Source organism: Trachemys scripta, chromosome 1 (genome assembly GCF_013100865.1).
Source record: "Trachemys scripta elegans isolate TJP31775 chromosome 1, CAS_Tse_1.0, whole genome shotgun sequence".
Classification (NCBI taxonomy): domain Eukaryota; kingdom Metazoa; phylum Chordata; order Testudines; family Emydidae; genus Trachemys; species Trachemys scripta.
This window is the reverse complement of record NC_048298.1, coordinates 104878530-104900209: the sequence shown is the minus strand read 5'-3', so window position 1 is coordinate 104900209 and position 21680 is coordinate 104878530. Positions and strand designations below refer to the sequence as shown.

At 41.8% G+C, this 21680-nt stretch overlaps 1 protein-coding gene across 7 annotated transcripts in view; it reads left to right on the top strand.

Moving 5' to 3' along the window:
* Nucleotides 1-21680, top strand: part of BICD1 (BICD cargo adaptor 1) — a 295717-nt gene that overhangs the window by 200630 nt on the left and 73407 nt on the right. For all 7 annotated transcript variants that reach the window (XM_034780066.1, XM_034780076.1, XM_034780072.1 and 4 more), the window contains exons 3-4: nt 1816-1968; nt 6695-7132. In XM_034780066.1, the coding sequence (XP_034635957.1) occupies nt 1816-1968; nt 6695-7132 (591 nt within the window). The remainder of the gene's footprint in view (nt 1-1815; nt 1969-6694; nt 7133-21680) is intronic.

Sequence of the window (21680 nt, the reverse complement as noted above, 5' to 3'; positions counted from 1 at the left end):
CCTAGGAATAGGCCCCATTGGCCCAGTGGCTAATCTGCCACTGCATACAGAGCCAGCTATTCACAGGTCACTGAATGCAGTTTCTATAGTGCCTGTTTCTTACAAAGATGTTCAATTTTTCAGAAAGACATAATGTCTATGATTGCTCTCCCTCTGCAGAAATCATAGATTATATTATTTTCTATCTCTGCTCCTCCTGGCATCACAGCAGAGACAGAGTCTATGCCATCATTATGAATCTAGCCGTTCTTCTTACTCTTCTTACTTCTTACTCCGTCGTACCCCCAGGTACCACTGCTACTGCAGTGCTCATCATTCCTGCAGGAGGGGGGAAGATGCGACTGATGGTCCTTATTGCCATCTATCAGGACTGAAGGGGCTCACATACAGAGCAGTGGTGGGCAGTCTTGCTCTGAAAGGCTATATCTGTCGCTGATTCCACTTTCACCTACTCCATTATAAATAGGTTTGGCAGAATTGGATTTTTATTTTTTTATCACTTCAAAGGATAATATTGATGTTTATTTTTACACTTTTTTTATTTTTATCAATTTAAATTTTCACAGTTGCAGGAAGTTATGAGTGTCACACAATAATTAGTTAATGAGAGTAAACTTTGAGATTTAAAAACTTAAAGCTTTATAACTGCTAAAATACAATCTGTCAACATCATATGTCAAAATTTTACCCTTAAATCAAACTCTAATAAGTTGTCAAGCAGCATATTTGTTACTTTGCCTATCTGTAAATTTTGATTATTATTGATGGAAATAGTTCTCATTGGTTTGTGTATGGTGAAATCAACTTTTGTTGACATTTACCGAAAAAAATCGACTCATTCCAAGCCTAATTATAAATCAGGAGTAACTCCATAGAAGACAGTGGGGTTACACAAGTGTACCATTAAAATCAGGCCTCTGATATCTGATGATTTAGAGAGATTAATGGTCACTTCAGCATCTGAATCTCCCACAAAGAATAACTTTAGGAAACCCAAGCTCTAGATGCAAAAAATTAGTCAAACCTAGAATTAGATGCAGTCAAATAACTTTCTGGTGGCAGTTCTTGAAACATATATAAGAATGTTGTCTAGAAAACTGGTAGGGTTATTGTTGAAATGACTTATACATATATCACTTTAGACATACAGTAGAACCTGAAACAAGAGACCACCCTAATGGGTAAACTCTGGGCTTAAGAAGCTGCCTCATGTTATCCTGAAATACTCCAGCATTATTAGAAGACCACATCTGTTGAACAACTGAATTTTCCATCCTTTGAGTAGTCACTTGCAACAGGTTTCACTGAATAGTAGTACAGCACACAAATACCTGTACATGATTTCAAAACATGAAGTTGGTTCTTATATTACTTCATCTTGGTTAATAGTTATCTTTGCAAGACAGACACCATTATTCATTTTTCTGCTGTATGAGTTTAGTGTGTTGTCCTTTAGTGAAAAACAGTAGGCAATTGTGTTTTGATCTAAGCCTTTCAACCAGGCTTCTAGCAAATAAAAGTAATGAGACGATAAAGCACTGGAGGGTTTTTTAATTTAAATAGAAAATTAATCTTGGAACTATTTTGTTCAAGTTTCCATATCATATATGCTCATTTGTATACATCCAGTTGTATAACAAATAACAGAAACTGTGGTATGACAACATATTAATTGTGGTGCTGCCGTTTTGACGTGTAGTGTTAAATCATTTTGATTACTTGTTTGTTGCCCTTGTTATACACTGGGGCCATGTTTACCATTCATGCTGCTGGAAATGAAATAGTAATATGTTGGGGTTTTTTCCTCTCCTTCAGAATAACGAAATGGCAGAGCTGCAGAGAATACGGATGAAAGACGAAATTCGAGAATACAAATTCCGAGAGGCAAGACTTCTTCAGGATTACACAGAGCTTGAAGAAGAAAATATCACTTTGCAAAAACTGGTGTCCACACTGAAACAGAACCAAGTAAGCACAGAAAAGATTTTAGATGCTAGACTAAAAAAAAATATACAACACTGGTTGACTTAAAACTGCATAATTTGACCTACCTTAAATTAATCTGGTATGAGATTCTGCATATCTTGCAGGTTATTGTTAAACAGTCATTGTAAAATATAGTATTGGCAAACTAACACACTGGAAATCTTAGTAAAGTGCTGAATGCACCCGGAGGTTCCATGACAAATTAAAACCCCACTGCATCCAGCTGTAAACAGTATCCAGGATTGCTCTCCACTTAATATGTATGCACAACTCAGACCCACTTATACATATATGACATTTGGAAATGTTACTCTGAAAAACGTAAATTTTTCTGTGGAAAATTTTATTGCTGGTGAAGTAATCAAGAAAACTATTGTTTTGGACAAAAGGGATTTGTTCCTCTGTCAAAAGTGCTATCTTTTCATGATAAATCAGTAAATATGCAATTCAGGTGATTAAACAGGCAATATTTTTCTTCTTTTAAACACATTCCATGTCAGCACTCGTTTACAATTTATAAGGCAATGCCTTCATTTCTAACAGATCGTAATTGCTTCCCGCATCCATAACATGCAGTTGCTTTTTAAGTCCTAACATGCTCAATGGGATAATTAGGGCTTTTATCAAGTATCCAAGTTTGCCACAGTGTCTAGAGGGAGTTTGTTAACAAAGCTATCTTGCTCCTGTCAGATTTGCAGTACTATTTCATCTAACTGTTACTAATATTTTACCCATCCTGACATGGTGGTTGAAGCGCTTAGAACAACAAGGTAGCACAACAGGGGACATGGAGATAATAGAAACAGATCTATACTTTCCTTTCCTTATATTGAGACACCATGACTTACAAATTTCTAAAACTAAATTCCCAGCAGATTGTCTTTATCAGAGCGGTATTATCCAGGCCACTGTATTTCCCCTTTGAGGCACAAGTATGATTCTCACTAGCTTCATGGAAATGATCTGCACAGATCTTGGGAAAACTAGATCCATGAATGGACAGTCATAGTTTCCATCAGAAGAGAATCTTTTCACAAGTGTTTGTGTCTCTTAGAACACTTCTCTTTTAATGAAAAGGAATAGCAGGGCCCCATAAAGAGGAAAAAATATTTGGCATATTTTGATTGACTTAAAAAAATCACAGTATTTTTGTATCAAATATTTTTTTTCTGTTCTTGTAACTCAGAAAATAGTTTTGATCTTCAAGATGAAATTTCATAAGAGCTTAGTCTTGTATGTTCTTTAATTTATAAAATCATGTATTACGTAGTCCTTGATATTTTATCATCACATCTTTTTAGGCATTTAGAAGAAGAATCCATGAAAAATGGCAATGTAAAAGTCAGTTACTGTTCACAGACAGTGCAAATCTCTCTGATTTTCATGAGAATTTCTGCTATACACAGCTGATGTTATGTGTATAATCAAAAAAATATAGATACTGGATTTTATTAATAGGGCCTGTGTTTTCAGGATTAATTTCCCTACAAAACAACAGCACCACAGATTTGTGACCCCCCCCAATCCAATTCTCAAAATCTGGGCTAAACCCCAAACCTCCAGATTTTCAAAAAATTCCCAGTGCAATCAGTCACTAACTTCCCTGAGCTGTTGATATCATGTCACTGAGCAATCTCAAGGTTCAAATTCTAAAGACTGCCTTCTCAGCCAGCTCCCAAATAAAAGTCCTCAACTGTCTACTGAATATCCAAGCCCAAAAGGAACTTCCTATATGCAGGGACCCATTCCTTGTATTATATTTAAATTCTGCTTTTTAAATATTTGTGTAGACACCGAATGAAACAAAATTCCAGACCATCTACTGAAGATGCAACTAGTAATGCCTGCCAACTAGTAATGTCTGCCAAATTTTTGACTTGAATTGTTTGACTTGGGAATTTTTCAACGTTTACTTGAAAACCAAATTTCTCCCTCCTCTACCAAAAGATATTATTGCACTACTTAATCTGATTTATTTTAAAATCTGAATTTTACAAATTAAAAATATTAAAGGAATATCATCAAATTAAAAATCATACCACTGTATGTTTAAAGCTATCATTTTTACAAGTAGAGCTGATTGGAAAATGGAAATGTTAATGAATCTTTATCAAAATTTTGTTTGTGTGAAAAAAATTGTCTGGTTCTATTTTATAATGAACACAAAAGAAATTAGTCAAAAAATATTTTTCTCTTCCTTTTTTAAAGTTTATTTTGTGGATTTAATAGGAATTTGTGTATAGTCAGTTTGCAGTGTATGGTCAGTAAATTTCCATTTTGTTTGTGTGGGTCTTTCGTACAGCAACAAGGAACTGGAAAAAAATTGAAAATTGGGAAATTATTTCCTATAAATTTAAAAATATGATTAGGTAAAGCCACAGAAACTGTTCAAGGGATTCCGTGGTAGGTGTAGTACCAGAAAATACTTTTAACTTTCTCTCACCCTCTCCAATCCTCCCACACCGCCCTCTGAAACCACTCGTATGACACAAGGGTGAAATAAATATCTGTCTTTATTGTCCATAAAGTTTGAGAGTTACTTCTAATAATTTTTATTCTGAGGGGGAAAAGTACCAGGTATAAAAGTATTTTGTTTTCATTAAACATCCTTTATTTTTGTGTCACTTTGCTTATCACTGAGGGAAGAATCAGAATGCCAGAATTGCTCGGTCACTTACATAATGATTCTTGTCCAACACATTCCTGTGTCTTGACTGATCAGATGCTTATTCTAGCATAAGAACCCTTCCCATTCCAATTCAGCAGCCAGGGCTCTCCCAGTATAGAATTGTCTTTCTTGGAGCTAGTGATTCCATCAAGACAAGACAAGGTGAAAGAAGGAATTATTACAGGTCCCAGTCCCTCAAGCTGCTCTGCATAGGCAGACTCATGAGCCAAATCTTCCTTGCCAACAAACTACAATGGAACTAAACCAGTATACTGGTAATGGCAGTTCCTAATTCTTTTGGATAATAGTGGAGGTGAGGATCAGAGCAGCTGGAATGCTAATGAGAGCCAAGGAGCGCAGATCTTCTTCCATCTTACTGGCTGGTCATTGTGACAGCAACGTGATTTAGAACCCAAGCCTACTCCCTTTGATGTCAATAGGAGTTTTACCATTGATTTCAGTGGGAGAAGGATCGGATCCTTAACAAACTGGTATCAAATGTATTTGAACCAACACTTCCACTAGCTTCTTTCTTTGGCTCTGTTGATGTGAAACTTTGAGTTTGTGTCAAACAGGTTCATTTTCTAAGTGAATTGTTCAGCATTGGAAGTAAACTGCCTAGAACCAGGTAGTCCTCATTTTCTCGCCTGCATTTTTGTCCATGTCTGGCATAGCAGATAGCTTCTCCATTTTCTCCACTACAGTGAGTGGCTATAGTTGTGATGGGATGGGGAACTCTCTTCCTTTCTAAAAACATGGTAGTTACTTAGGAGAAGAAGCTGCCATTTTCTTCAGCCACATTATCACATGTATTGAGAAAAAAACAGCTCCCTGCCTGTGGAGCTGGGTGGCTGCTCTGTGATGAGGCGAGAGATTTACAGGCAGTGAAAACTGGAGTGGCCAACACCAACTCAGCAGGGGAAGAATTTCAGTCTGGCTTGCTACAGGACCAGAAGACCAGCTGTCAGTGCCCTAAAATGGATTCTGTATTCCCTTCTTGAACACTGCTACTATTATATTTTTTGGATTGTCAAAAGTTAACCTCTATTTTAAAATTGCTGCCACTTGAGGACATCTGGCAGTTTTAAACAGTTTGGGTTATTAGTCTGTGCTTTCATTTTTAAAATAAAACCTTATTGAATAATTTTCATAAAACAAACCTATATGTCTCTACAGTATAAAAAAACTGGACATGCAGTGATTACATCGGATAAGAAGTTAGATGCCATGGTGATAGATGCCTTAGAAATACCTATGAGTGATAAGTCAAACAGTATAATTAACCTCTATCTATACGCAATGCCATAATAGACAAACGTTACTTCTGATAACTAATAATAAAGCTGTACTTCCTAGTGTAGCTTCAGGTCAGTGACTGTTCTTGCATGAAATACAGTGGTGGTTCTCAACCAGGGATCCAGGGCCCCTTAGGTGACCTCGAGCAGGTGGCCTCGAGCAGGGGGGCCTCCAAGCAGGGCCAGCATTAGACATGCTGGTACCCAGGGCAGAAAGCCAAAGCCTCACCGCATGGGGCTGAAGCCCAGGTCCCTGAGACCCGCTGAAGCTGAAGCCTGAACAATGTAGCTTTGTGGGGGCCCCTGTAGCATGGGACCCCAGGCAATTGCCTTGCTTGCTACCCCCTAATGCTAGCCCTAGCTTTTTTATGCAGAAAACCAGTTATTGTGGCATAGGTGGGCCATGGAGTTTTTATAGCATGTTGGGGATGGGGGACTCGGAAGGAAAAAGGTTGAGAACCTCTGAAATACAGTATGTGTCCTAATAAATCACCCACAGATTCTGATTCTCACCCCTTGAAAATGTCTGCAGTACAATATAAAACCAAAAACTAATAAAATGGGGTACATGCAGTACACCTTTCCTCATGAATTTTCTGAGCATGACACTCTTTGCAGCTACTGGCAATGCCTGGTCTAAGTAATTTTTGGCTATTTAGTGCCTAGTTCAATCAGGCTAATATATGGCAGGTTTTTAAGACCCAAGTTTTAGTGTTATGAATGTTCTTTGTCTTGTCTAATTCAGGTTGAATATGAAGGTTTAAAGCATGAGATTAAACGATTTGAGGAGGAGACAGTATTGCTTAATAGCCAGCTAGAAGATGCCATCCGATTGAAGGAGATCGCCGAACATCAGCTGGAGGAAGCCCTGGAGACTTTAAAAAATGAAAGGGAGCAAAAGAACAATCTGAGGAAGGAACTCTCCCAGTATATCAACCTCAATGATAGTATGTACAGTAATCACATTAATATATCGGTAGATGGATTAAAGTTTGCAGAGGATGGGAGCGAACCTAATAATGATGACAAAATGAATGGACACATCCATGGGCCTCTTGTGAAACTGAATGGAGATTACCGGACTCCTGCAGTTAGGAAAGGAGAATCTCTGCACCCAGTCTCTGATCTCTTCAGTGAGCTCAACATATCAGAAATGCAGAAATTGAAGCAGCAACTTGTGCAGGTAAGAGCTTATCTTAAAATCATAAAGACTTCCACATAATTATACCAGACTGTAATGCTAATGACTGATTTACTTGTCCATGATCCTATTCCCCACCATCCATTTCCCCTGTTCTTAGCTTTCTGCCTAGGTGTTTTCTAATTTCCAGATCTCTCAAAAAAGTTCAGTTGAGAGAATGGGGTATATGCATGGCCTGAAATGATCAGAAACAAGGGGCAGAGAGGAGAAAGGGACCCAGCAGTGCTTGAAGTGTGTATGGGGTTGGGAGTAGGAGAGGAGAGTTCACAAGGGTTTGCAGATTTGCAGATCTAGCAAACACAATATGCAAATCAAGCCAGTAAACTGAAGGGCACCCTTTAAGCATTGTCTTACGAAAGCTGCTCCTCCCTGATAATAATAGACTTCGAGAACTGATGGGGGATAGACATGGTTCCAGACCACTGGAGAAGAGTGTCACGGTTCATAGAGTGGGTCACAGCTAAGAATGCCAAACTCAGAACACGCTGTCAGAAAACAGGGCAGACACACCCAAACTGGTGGTATAGTCTACAGTTAGATTTTTCCAAGCCAGTAACAAAAGTGTACCCCTGCATCACTATATTAGTTTTACCAAGGAGTCACATACAGCCCCCTTAGCATTCCAGCCCAGAGAAGCTGAACTTTATGATGTAAGGTTATTAAAACCAAAGCCACCAAACATTAGGCTTTTCCAGTCCCCAAAAAACAGTCACTCACCCCAGGTTCACTGGATACTTCAAGATCTCACCAAAAACAGCACTGGAAGCCAATCCTTAGAAAACTAAACTAAAGATTTATTAATTCGGGAAAAGAAATAAGAGTTATTAAAAGGTCTAAGCAGATAAGAAACATTACAGTTGGTTCAGAATCTGAGAGACCAGTTGTTAGCAGAGGTGTAATGCCTGCTAATTCTCCATAAGTCTCTTAGTGTCCTTCCATAAGTTCCTCAGGGTTTTACCAAAGCAGATTTGGGGAGATCCGTCTTGCATCTGGAATAGCCCCTGATAGCATCCAGAAAGATCAGAGCTGTTGGATCAGTCCCATGAATCTATATTTATAGCTCGCTGACTAAAGAACAAGCTGACAGGTGTCTTCCTAGAAAGACAGTCTGGGCATCTAGTGTGAGGAAGAATAGATACTTGAGTCTGTGACAAGTCCTAATGGCCTTGCTTTGAAGATTGAATGCTTCAGCCTTAAGGTTTCGGTCTTGTAAACACAATGTGATCGCCACCAAGTCTATATCAAGTAATTTTACATCTAAATGCTAAATATGTGCTTTTTGATCTAATAACAATTGAGTATAGTTGCATACATAATGTAAAGGCAAACACAAAACATGAAAAAGTTAATTTGATTACATTGATACCTTCTAAGAGGATGTGGGTAAATTCAGACAAATGCAATTTAAAGAGGAGTCCTTGTGGCACCTTAGAGACTAACAAATTTATTTGAGCATAAGCTTTCGTGGGCTAGAAACCACTTCATCAGATGCATGGAGTGGAAAATACAGGAGCAGGTATAAATACATGAAAACATGGGATTGCCTTACCAAGTGTGAGGTCAGTCTAACGAGACAATTCACTTAACAGCAGGATACCAAGGGAGGAAAGATAACTTTTGAAGTGGTAATGAGAGTGGTCCATTTCAGAGAAGTTATCTTTCCTCTCTTAGTATCCTGCTGTTAAGTGAATTGTCTCATTAGATTGATCTCACAATCTAGGGAGATTTAGTAGGGATAGGGAGGTGCTGGTTCCGTTATACAAGGCACTGGTGAGACCTCATTTGGAGTACTGTGTGCAGTTCTGGTCTCCCATGTTTAAAAAGGATGAAATCAAACTGGAATGGGTACAGAGAAGGGCCACTAGGATGATCAGAGGAATGGAAAATCTGTCATATGAAAGGAGACTCGAGGAGCTCGGTTTGTTTACCTTAACCAAAAGAAGGCTGAGGGGGGATATGATTGCTCTCTTTAAATATATCAGAGGGATAAATATCAGGGAGGGAGAGGAATTATTTGAGCTCAGTACTAATGTGGACACTAGAACGAATGGATATAAACTGGCCGTCGGGAAGTTTAGGCTTGAAATTAGACGAAGGTTTCTAACCATCAGAGGGGTGAAGTTTTGGAACAGCCTTCCAAGGGAAACAGTGGAGGCGAAAGACCTCTCTGGCTTTAAGATCAAGCTTGATAAGTTTATGGAGGGGATGGTTTGATGGGATACAGTGATTTTAGTCAATAGGTCGATAACAATGGTCAATGATGGGATATTAAAAGTTACTACAGAGAACTTTTCCAGAAGGTCTGGCTAGAGAATCTTGCCCGCATGCTCGGGGTTCAGCTGATCGCCATATTTGGGGTCAGAAAGGAATTTTCCTCCAGGGTAGATTGGCAGAGGCCCTGGAGGTTTTTCGCCTTCCTCCGCAGCATGGGGCAGGGGTCACTTGCTGGAGGATTCTGAGTGACTAGAAGTCTTTAAATAATGATTTGGGGAGTTCAACAGCTAAGTCAAGGGAGAGAATTCTTCCAGGAGTGGGTGGGTCAGGTTTTGTGGCCCGCATCATGCGGGAGGTCAGACTAGATGATCATAATGGTCCCTTCTGACCTTAGAGTCTATGAGTCTATGAGTCTAAGTGAACCTCTTATGTTTGGAAGCCCAATTAACATTCCTTTGTTACTTACACACAGTGAATTAGCCTGATTACCTTGCAATGCCTCTTGACATGCCTTTAAGATCACACTCAGGTGAACTAGTCTGTTAATTTTATCCTGAACTGGCTTACTAGCGTCAAAGAGCAAATATAATCTATCTTTAAAAAGGAGAACAAAGAAGACCCCAAGGATTTGTAGACCAGTCAGCCTAACTTTGATACCTGGAAAGATACTGGAACAAATTATTAAACAATCAGTTTGTAAGCCTCTGGAGGACAATAGGGTTATAGGGAATAGCCAGCATGGGTTTATCAAGAACAAATCATGACGAACCAACCTAATTTCCTTCTTTGACAGGGTTACTGGCCTAGTGGATGAGGGGAAGCAGTAGATATGATATAACTTGATTTTAATAAGGCTATTGACACAGTCCCATATGACATTCTCATAAGTAAGCTAGGGAAATGTGGTTTAGATGAAAGATGTGTGCATAACTTGTTAAAAGACCATACTCTCAGAGTAGTTGTCAATGGTTCATTGACAGACTGGGAGAGCATATCTAGTGGGGTCCTGCAAGGGTCAGTCCTTGGTCTGGTACTATTCAATAGTCTCATTAATGACTTGGATAATGGAGTGGAGAGAGTGCTTATAAAATTTGCAGATGACATCAAGCTGGAAAGAATTCAAAGGATTAGAATTCAAACAACCTTGACAAATTGGAAGTTGGTTGGAAATTAACAAGATGAAATTCAATAAAGAGAAATGAAAAGTACTTCACTTAGGAAGGAAAAATCAAATGCACAGCTATAAAATGGGGAATAACTGGCTATGTGGTAGAACTGCTAAAAAGGATCCAAGGGTTAGAGTGGATCACAAATTGAATATGAGTCAACAGTGTGGTGCAGCTGCAAAAAAAAAGTTAATGTCATTCTGGGGTGTATTAACAGGAATGTAGTATGTAAGACATGGGAGGTAATCGGCCTGCTCTACTCAGCACTGGGGAGTAGCTGGAGTACTGTGTCCAGTTCTGGGCACCATACTTTAGGAAAGATGTGGATAAATTAGAGAGAGAGTCCAGAGGAAAGCAACAAAAATGATAAAAGGTTTAGAAAACTTGACCGTGATGAAAGGTTAAGAAAAATGGGTGTGTTTAGTCTTGAGAAAAGAAGACTGGGGAGGGACCCTGATAACAGTCTTCAAATATGTTAAGGGCTCTTATAAAGAGGACAGTGATCAATTGTTCTCCATGTCATTAAAAGTAGGACAAGAAGTAACGGGCTTAATCTGCAGCAAGGAATTTAGGTTAGAGTGAGGGAGCTGCGTTCACAGTCTAAAGCAGGCTTGTTATATGAGCTAACAAGAGACACCTGGCGCAGTGGGGAGAGAACCTCAAGCAGCTGGTTCTTTATAAGAGAGCTGACAGTTATTTGAGAGGGCTGACTCTGGGAAGTTTACAGGGGAGTCAGCTGTGAGCAGGACTGCTGCAAGCTGAACCCCAGGATAGGTCAACCCCAGGGTAGGTCAACCCCCATAAGAACTCATTAACAAAGAACTCTAAGAAGGAACCCTTTTGGTCCTCCAGGCTCTGAGGTAAGAGCCATGCCCTAGGACAGATTTTTGGGACTCTTTTTGAGTTTTACTTTTGAGTTATTTGTCTGAATAAACCCAGGCCCCAATAAGGGTGATGATTGGATGAGCAAGTGTGAAGTTTCTGGAAAAGGGCCTGGAAAAGGGAGAATAAAGGGCAAGGTAGGGCTGAGGCACAAGGCCACCAGAGGGCACACGGGGGCAGCCAACTCGTTTATAGTTAGATATTAGTAAAAACTTTCTAACTATAAGAGTGGTTAAGCACTGGAATAGGCTTCCAAGGGAGGTTGTGGAATCCCAGTTGTTGGAGGTTGTTAAGAACAGGTGGGACAAACACCTGTCAAATGATGGTCTAGGTTTACTTGCTCCTGCCTCAGCACAGGGGGTGGGACTTGATGACCTCTCGAGGTCCCTTTCAGTTCCTCTTGCTGAATAAATTAGGGCCACTTTCTGATACCATTAGCAGGGCCGGCTCCAGGGTTTTTGCCGCCACAAGCGGCAAAAAAAAAAAAAAAAAAAAAAAAGTCGCGATCTGCGGTGGCAATTCGGCAGGAGGTCCTTCGCTCCGAGCAGGAGTGAGGGACCGTCCGCCGAATTGCCGCCGAATAGCTGGACGTGCCGCCCCTCTCCAGAGTGGCTGCCCCAAGCACCTGCTTGGCAAGCTGGTGCCTGGAGCCGGCCCTGACCATTACACTGGTTCAGTAGCACCTTAGTCTCATTGAAGTAAATGGGAGTATCTGTGGACTAAGGTGCTATTCAATGTGAGTAAGGATATCTGAATTAGTCCTTAGCGTATGCAGACTCAGTTCTGCTTCTGTTACAGTAAATTGGAGTTTTTGCCATTAATTTAAGTTGGAAAAAGATTTGGCATTCAATTAAGAAAGAATAAAATGGGAGAAGAGCTCCTCTTGTTGAATACTTACTCTAAGAGCTCTTGGTGTTTGAGACATAACACAATGTTGTATTCCACATTATTATCCTCTGCTGGTGATGCACCCTGTATAGAGTACCACTGGTGAGCATAGTACCAGCAGTTTGTTTTCCATTCCTCCATGCCCGCAGGAGGCATTCTCAGAATTGGGAAGGGATCCAGTGTATATATACTTATTAAAAAAAAACACAGAAGAAGAAGAAGTTGCCAACATCTCTGTTATGATCATTCCAAAAAGAAATAATACAAAGCCACACAGCCTAAAGGTCCAACCATGCAAACTGTTAAGCAATTCCTGTGGGGTGCACAGCATGTCAGCTCAGTGCAAACTAAGTGTTCTTGGCACCTTCCAGGATTAGGCCCATCATTATGTCTCTCTGCTAAAGGGAGACTCATGGGAAAAAAAGTGAGAGATGCACAGAAGTAAAATTGAGAATATAATGAACCTCACTTTATTGTGATCAATGGGGGAAAAAGTGCCCCTACATGTTAAGTGACATTTTGCTGGAGTACTAACTCTTTTACCTATTTCATTACCAAATCTCGGTTATGACATAAGAAAGCAGTGATGATATGGTATCTGGAACTTTGTACAATTAGTTTTGTGAGGAAAAGCATACACAAACATGTTAACAGTATTCATTTGGTAACTATTCTCAGTAACGTTGTCAGTCCACTGACAATGACCAGCCTAATATTGTTCTTCACGTTTTAATAAGTGTATTCCAAATAGTATATATGTATGAGCAGGTTTTGTAGTTGAGTCCACAGTGGATATGCCTAGCCATAGCAACTTGATACTGTGTGTAATACAGACAGCAACTGCCCTTACTAGGCATCCTAAGCATGTTAAGAATTTTTTTTAAAAATAGACACAGCAAGAAAACTGACATGATTTCTATAGATCAGCAGGGTGGGGCTGGGAGGGAGCAGAGCTCCCCGCCCTCCAGCCTCAGCCCCCGACCATGGCCCGGCCAAGGCTTTGCTCCTGGCTCCAGCCTTGGCCCCCTTACCCTTGTCTGAATCCCTCCTTCCAGGAACTGCGGCCTGGCTCGGGGGGAGGGAGGGGGCACAGACAGGAATAAGGGGGGATGCGACCCTGAAAATTTTTGGGACAACAGCTATAGAAACTTAAAGGTTTACCCTAGAATGCTGGTGTGTGCTATTTTTTTTTTAAGTAAACTGTCCTTTCTATTTAGAGCCACATGAGTTCACCTATGGTCTCACAAATTAAATGTGAGGAATTCCTCCAGGAAGTTTCTTGATGTTGGACATGGGGATTTAATTATATGCTCATGCTGGTAATGCTTCAGCAAAATAGGATTTGCTATCTTCAGCAGTGTCTTTGTGGTGTTATATTCATGGAGGCATGTATCAAAGGTTGGTATGAGCACTTCCCACTTCCACCAAAGGGTGTGTATTTTAGCAATTTGAAATTTCTGTACACAACAGCCATTTATTTGCCCTATTATCAAACTATAGGCCTATTGTTGCACACGCATCAAAATATTGGTTAAGGCAGGTACAATTCCTCCTGCAGCTCTGGGGCTGCACTCCTTCATGCCTCTTGACAGGCCAGTTCCTGGCTGGTGCCGAGGAGACCTTACTGTCACTGCTTGTATTCCAATAGTGCAAACAAGACACACCTTCTAAAGGAAGTGAGTAACATGACCCACCAATTCCCAGCGAAGGTCCATGCCTCAATCAAAATTCTAATGGGTTTTAATGGCAAAGATGTCTTCTCTGTTTTGGGAGGAAGGAATTATCCATGTCCTTTTCAGAGCCCTGTGATTCCTTCCACCACTTTATTCTCCTTATTCTTGAGGCCCTACCTCATAGCCACCTTTCTTCTGAGTGGAGAGGATTAGACAAATCTTTCTTCATCATTCAATGTGGTGGCTGTTGAACAATGTTCAGTGTTCTCCCTCTCTGACCTCCCCCTTCACCTTCCTTAGCACTTCCAGTGCTTTTCTGTCCAGAGAACCAAGAAAATTAGACTAGACATCAGGTTCCATAATGGAAGTTTCCTGTTCAGAAGTTCTTCACATTTCCCACCATCAGTTCATTGCTAACTTCTCTTGTTAACAAACTAAATAATAATGATAAATTTGGTTCCCATAGTTCAAAGCAAACTGCTAACCCACATTGGGGGAAAATACCCCCAAACTGAAATCCTTGCAGAGAAGTGTGCAGCATGAAACACGTACAGCTCATTTGGGTTGTTTTTTTAGTTTGTTTTAGATAATGATAAAGTTAGTTAGTGAAACTACTAATTTAGTTGTCCCAAAAACCCAGATGACACTGAAATATAACACCCTGTTTCTAGAAGATTGCTGTGGGTGGAAATAAAAATATGGCAGATTATAGAAAGTGAAATACTTAGGAACAGCAGAAAGTCATTATTATTTAGGAGTTTGCTCTTGCTTTTTTTTTTTTTTTTTTTTTTTTAGGCAGAAGCATATACTAGTCACTGAAACACACTAACATCCTAGTGTCGTCTAGTATTGTACTGCTTATTAGAATACATTTATATTGATTCCATAGATTTCTTTAAATGTCTCACCTAGTATTCCAGTTAGCATATGGGTCCCAGATACACTACAGTACTTCTAACACCACGTTTTTTGTATCTGCAAGCAGATAATTGTTTCCATGCAAGTTCTCTATTTATTTTGCCAGTCTGAAATTTTGCAAGAGAAGCAATTTTTCCAGACCTGGTTTGTGTTTATTAAAGATATCATAAACATTCCCATTAATTTCCTTCTCCATAGTAGATGTCTGCACTGAACAATAATGTAGTAAGAGTCAATTCTTTCTAACTAGTTTAAGCAGTCATGGTCACTGGAAAACAGTGGCTCTGTAGGGCCAACTTCCTGTAACAAATGGTAAAACATTATTTGACAATGAGCCTGTAGAGAGGTTAGCCGGGGCTTGTCCCTCTCCAGGGCGGCGGGGAACCACCCTGCCTCCCTTAGTCCTTGCACGGCCCCTTGGGGAATCAGTCGGGCGGCAGGAGTCCTAGCTCAAGCTGTCCGGCAGAGAGCTGAGCACACACAGGTAACAATTAACAGATAACTAGCCCAGGCCCTGGGTCAGGGCAGGGCAATAAAGAATCACAGCTCAGGCCCTCAGGCAGGGGCTGAGTAGCAGTTTATATAGTCAGCAGGCCAAGGCCCTGGATCAAGGCGGGGTAGTAAAGAGTCCAAGGCTCAGGCCCTCAGACAGGGGCTGAGCAAACTCAGGTAAATAGCACACCCAGGCTTCAGGCTCTGAGCGGCCTGGGAGAGGAGGAGACTGCCACCCATGCATTGGGTGGCAGGTGGGGGACCCACAGGCCCTCCCACTCCACTGCATCCCAGCCCGGGGTCCTATCAGCGACCAAAGGCCCACAGTTGTCAGTGGGGATCCTGGCCGCAACACACTAATGTGGGTTCCGGCTGTGTTGCAGCCAGACTAGGGTCAGCTGCTCCCGGGCTACTTCCCAACTCCCCCTCTGGAGGTACCTGGGTCAAGGTGGTGTCCTCAGGGGGGGTCGATCACTATTGGATCCTTGGGGTAGCTGGTGAGGGGTAGGCTCAGCGACTCTCCCACATGCTAGTCTGCATCGAGTGTCGGCCAGTCAGGCCAGTCTCCAGGTCCGCCGCTGGTTGCTGCAGCTGGGCCAGAGGTGTCCGGCCTCTCCAGCGGCTGCCTCTCGAGTGAGCTCTGGGGTTAAGCTCTTATACTTCCTGTCTGGCCTCTGACCCTCTGAGGGGCAGGCTTGGAGTGCTCTGGCTCCACCCACTCTGGTGTTCGGCGGAGCTCGTCCCTCTCGGGGGCACCAGGGAACCACACCGCCTCCCTACAGAGCTCCATGCAGCCATCTTTATTTCTGTATCAGTAGAATCCACTGTTAGCCGCCAAATTCAAGGACTTCTCCTAATGTTCCTGCTGTGGCACTACTTATCTTTAAGGGCCAGCTCTTCTTGTGACAATGTCCATATATCTTTTCAGTATATGGTTACTGTCACAGGAAGAGCTGGCACTTTAAGATGGTTGATATTCAGCCTCATCTGTGCCAGGTGTAGCCCACCTTGCCAGATGAATGGAATGAGTAGGATCAGGCATGTGGTGGGGAGCATGCAACTAAGAACCAGGCCTGTTAGGAGACATGATGGCAGCCTCAGTTCAGCCAGGAGAAAGATTCCAGGGAGAACAGACCTGGGAAGTCAGTATAACCTGATCTATAGATTATGAATAAAAATTCCCAGTTATCACTTTCAGGGTAAACAGGTTCTTGTCCCAAGATCAGGTCCAGTATTACTAAAATTATTATATATTTGGGGACTCTGATGTGCACTGGTGTAACACTCACACTATAGTAACTCTTCTATATTTACAAATAAATAATTTATGAATACATTTAGCAAAGTCACACATGCTCTAACTCGGTAAGGCAGACAGAGATAATACAAAAGTACATCTGAACATCCATACATACACCATCCCTTGCAGAACAACCTGAAATGTTAGCTATTATCTTCCTCATCACCGTCACCTTCCTCATCTTCACCAATGGCCATCATTCTGGCCCCTCCCAAGGGCTACATCTCTCTCCCTCCCACTGCCCTGGGATGCCACTTTTATAATATGTTCTGCTGACGTTACCATGTCTAATGCATATTCAGTAGGGGTTTCTCCCCTCTTCCTTATTTGTATTTCCTCCCTTTACCATATCCTTTTTCTATAGGTTAAAATATTTATGATTTCACCCCATTATCATATACGTCAATTAAGTTATTGGAGATATCCTATCTCCTAGAGCTAGAAGGGACCTTGAAAGGTCATCGAGTCCAGCCCCCTGCCTTCACTAGCAGGACCAAGTACTGATTTTGCCCCAGATCCCTAAGTGGCCCCCTCAAGGATTGAACTCACAACCCTGGGTTTAGCAGGCCAGTGCTCAAACCACTGAACTATCCCTTCCCCCCATCTTTATTGAACTTCATCTTGTTAAATTCAGACCAATTCTCCAATTTATTAACGTTGTTTTAAATTCTAATGCTGTCCTCCCAGCTTGGTGTCATCTGCAAATTTTATAAGCACACTCTCCAAGTCATTAATGAAAACATTGAGTAGTATTGGATCTAGTACTCACTCTGTGGGACCCCAATAGATATGGCCTCCCAGTTCAATAGCAAACCATTGATAACTACTGAGTACAGTATGTTAACCAGCGGTGCACCCATCTTATCATACTTTCATCTAGATCACATTTCCCTAGTTTGCTTATGAGAATGTTGTGTAGGACTGTGTCAAAAGCTTTACTAAAAAACAAGACATACCACATGTCTACCGCTTCCCCGCATCTCACTATACTGGTAACCCTGAAAAAGAAGGAAGTTAGATTGCTGTGGCTAATGCTCTCTCTAAATTTGCTAGCATGGAAGAGTAGATGAGATGCGGGACCAGTTTCAGGGGCGAAACACATCTCAACCCTAGACCTAAGCAAAGGTTCCTGGCAAATCCTCTGGGATCCACCACTGCAATTTAAGACTGCATTTGTGACACCAGTTTGGAAATTTCCAAAGTGATCGGCTATCTGCTGCAAGATCTCATAAGATACTGTGCTGCATGCCTTGACATGGTGATCTCTATCAAGAGTTAGGAAAACTGGGGCACCTAAGCCAAAAATTCCTAATCTCAGGTCTAACTATTAACCCACATACATGTTCTTTCGGGTAGAGCGTATTCTATTCTTTTTGGGCATGGGAAAGATGAGACCTAAACAAAAGAAATCATAGAAGATCAAGTCCCTACCACAAAAAGAAAGCTTTTTTATAGGATTAGCTTGGTATTTCAGGTGGTTCATCCCCAATTTCTCTGAAATTGCTACTCCATTAATGGACCTCACTAAAGAGGAGTTAAAAAATTTAGTGGAGTGCAGAATGCAACAATCCTTTCAAAGAAAAGAAAGTCCTGTTCTTCTGTTTAATGTAACAGAATAAATGGTTTGCAAAAACTGGACTAGCAGATGCTTCTAAATTGGGAGGAGAACAAGAATTGGAAGGACTGAAACCTCTTTTCCTTGTATAAAAGAGTAGAAAACTCTTCATAAGAGAGCAAAGATATTGCACAATAGAAATGACAAACTACTAAGTGAGCTATTGAAGGGCTGTTATTTCCTAGGATGAAGATTTAACCTAGGTTAATTGCATGAAAGATAATGGTGGTGGTCTTGCAGTTAAGCTATTAGACTGCTATTCAGGAGGCCTGTGTTCAATTCCTGGCTCTACCACAGACTTCCTATATGGTCTCGGGGTAGTCACTTAGTTTTGTGTGTCCCATTTCCAAATCTGTAAAATGGGGATAATGATTCCCTGTCACATAGAGGTGTTGCAAGGACAGGTTCCTTAATAATTGTGAGTTACTCAGATGCTGCAGTGATGAGAACCATATAGGTATAAAGAAAGAGAAGAACACACATGTTCTAGGTGGTATTTAGAACACTAGCCATATCAGAATATAGTAATATGCTGCCCCCCCTCAAAAAAAAAAAACCAACGAAGTTACAAAATTTATATCCTACTGTGGGATAGAATAAATAAAAAGATTGAGGAAGCTTATTTCCTCTTGACTGAGGAAGAGAGTGTCATCTCCTAAATAATAAGAGAAGATGAAAACATAATAGGATAACTCACCAGTAGCAGGTGGAAGAGGGAAGATGCAGAAAGCAGCTGCCAGTTGCCAAATTACCACTTTAAGCTTGCAGCTGCTTGTCCCCACCAAATTTAAAGGGTCAGCTATTCTAAAACTACACTGGAAAAGTGACAGGGGAGTTTCAGAAGTGAGCTTGTAAAGAAAGGACGGGGGTTGAATTCCCTCTTCATTAAGGACAAGGCATCTGGTTGAAAGTCATCCCAAAGTTTGCCAGGTTTAGCTCTCAGTGTTTAACTTTATATATAAAAACACATTATAATAAAACAGAGATGGTATCAACTGATACCTTTCAGTTTGTACCACTACATCCCCAAACTACCCATTCCTATTGAGCAAAGTTGGAAACTGCCATAAAGATGGCACTTTTTAAATTTCCCTATTAAAATGAGATTAATTTATTGCAAAAACAACAGTAACAGTTGATTTACTACTCTCTGGGCAGGCAATTAGCATGGTAGGAAGACCAATATTGTTTCTAAGTACTTTATACATTATCTGTCTTGAACATAAAAAGCTTGATGTTTTCATAATGCGCAAAAATACTTGCACTGGCCTACTGGACCTTTGAAATATTCCTCTTCTAGTTCAATAGTTACTTTTCAGAGATTAACAAAAAAAAGCAGTGTTTCATAAACATGAATCTGAAGGCTCCAACAATACATATACCATGGACTCTCTAAACATCAGCTCATGCATCCAATTTCACTCCTGCAGTATCTTGAAAGTCCTACCACAAACTGAAAACACGAGTCTGTACCCAATGACTGGAAGTTCATTGCCATGGCAGTCTTGCGGTTGGATGTTCCATCCAAAACATTCTAGAAGCTGGTGTTAGTTCGTGGTGCTATGGTTGGCTGATGTCATTATGGACAAAATTCCCCCTTACATTCTAATTCTAGTTCCCCAAAACTTATGGGTTACCTAAGTTTATCTATGCCAAAGTTCGTAGGCCGCAAGTCTCATGCTAACTGCTGAAGCTAATGTCTTACAGGATACAGGACTGTAGGCTCGTTGCATTACTGCTGAATATAATAAAGCAGAATATAATGCAAAGCAGAAAATGTAATAGAGGTAAGCTAGCACACTGGGCTACACCAGTGTTCCATTAAAGAGTGGAGAGTCAGTGAAAACTAGGCTGAGGAGAGAGAGACTTGCAGGGAGCAGAAGCCTGCTAGGCATGGGTGGCAGGTATAATAGATCAGGGGAGGCTCTCCTCCCCTGGCACTGCTGCAGCCACCAGACCCCCAGTTGAGGGGTTTGGCAGGCGAAGGTTTTGCTTTATTATGCTCCATGCAGGTTCCGGGGCAGCTGAGGAGGTGGTATCTGCTATTCAGCTTTCTGGGTTCATCAGTAATCTCCCTGGACTCCAGAAAGATTCCTGATGTACCCAGGAAGCTGAGTAACAAGTACCACCTCCTCAGCCGCCCTGGAACCTGCATGGGGCATATCAAAAGCATCTTCAGGAAAAGATGCTTTTCCCCTGGGCGGCTTAGGGTCTGGAGAGGGGAGGCCCAGCTGCAGCTGGCCCGGGGATCCTCTGGGCAGGTTTGGGGGAGCTCGGGTCATCTCCAGGCAGGTGTGGGGAGGGGTTGGGGCTTCAGCCAGCCCGGGGTTCCTCTGGCTGAGGCAGAGGTGGCTCTAGGCACCAGTGCAGCAAGCACGTGGCTGGGGCAGCAAGCTGCGGGGGGCGGCGTGCTGGTCCCCGTGAGGGTGGCAGTCAAGCAACCTTCGGTGGCATGCCTGCGGGAGGTCCGCCGGCCCCGTGGGTTCAGCGGCAATTCGGCGGCGGGTACGCCAAAGGCGCGGGACCGACACAACACCCGCAGAAACCCCACCAAATCCGCGTGAGCAGCGGAACTCCTACAGGCATGCCGCCGAAGACAGCCTTACTGTCGTGCTTGGGGCAGCAAAAAACATAGAGCCGCCCCTGGGCTGAGGGGTGGAGTCCCTCCGGTGGGGGCGGAAGGGGTGGAGCTGTGGGCTAGTCTCCCCGAAATGGGGCTCCACCCGCCACCCATGCTGCTAGGAAGAAAGTCTCAGCAGGCATTGGACTAGGAACCCTGAACCAAGGGTGTGAGCCAGCTAAAAAGGCTGGTTGGAAGATCTGTGTTATTGTAAACTGTTGTTTTTTTAATAAACCAGACGGTCATAAAAGGGGGGGCTAGAGCAAAAACACTCGCAGTGTGAAGTCTGATTAACAGGGGAAACTGAGGCAGTGGCGGAGCCCAAGACTGAACTGAAGAAGTCCCTGCTACAGCCATGGAATTAGACTAACCTCTTCAGTAGCTTTAGATTCCAATGTGGACTAAATGCTGACAGAAATGCAGTCTGTATGTCTGAGGAGGTGGATGTGCTGTTTGTGTTGTAACACGGATATGAGGGAAATGGTAATACAGTTTGGCCCCAATTTTGCTGCTTAAATACTCAGTGGGTTAGAGAAAGAGCCATCTTCTCTCTTCCACCTGCACACAAAAGAATTAAGATTTGTAAAGAGGCTTTAAAATGGCTTCTGTTTTTCCACCTACAATTTTGTGTCTGCTGCTGACTACAGGTGCAAAAATAGAGGCCAGGTTTTAAAAGCAGACATATAAACCATTCCTCATGCACTTAGCCCTCTAAATTGGGAAATGCAGAATCCTAGTTATAGGATAATAGGAGTCTGAACT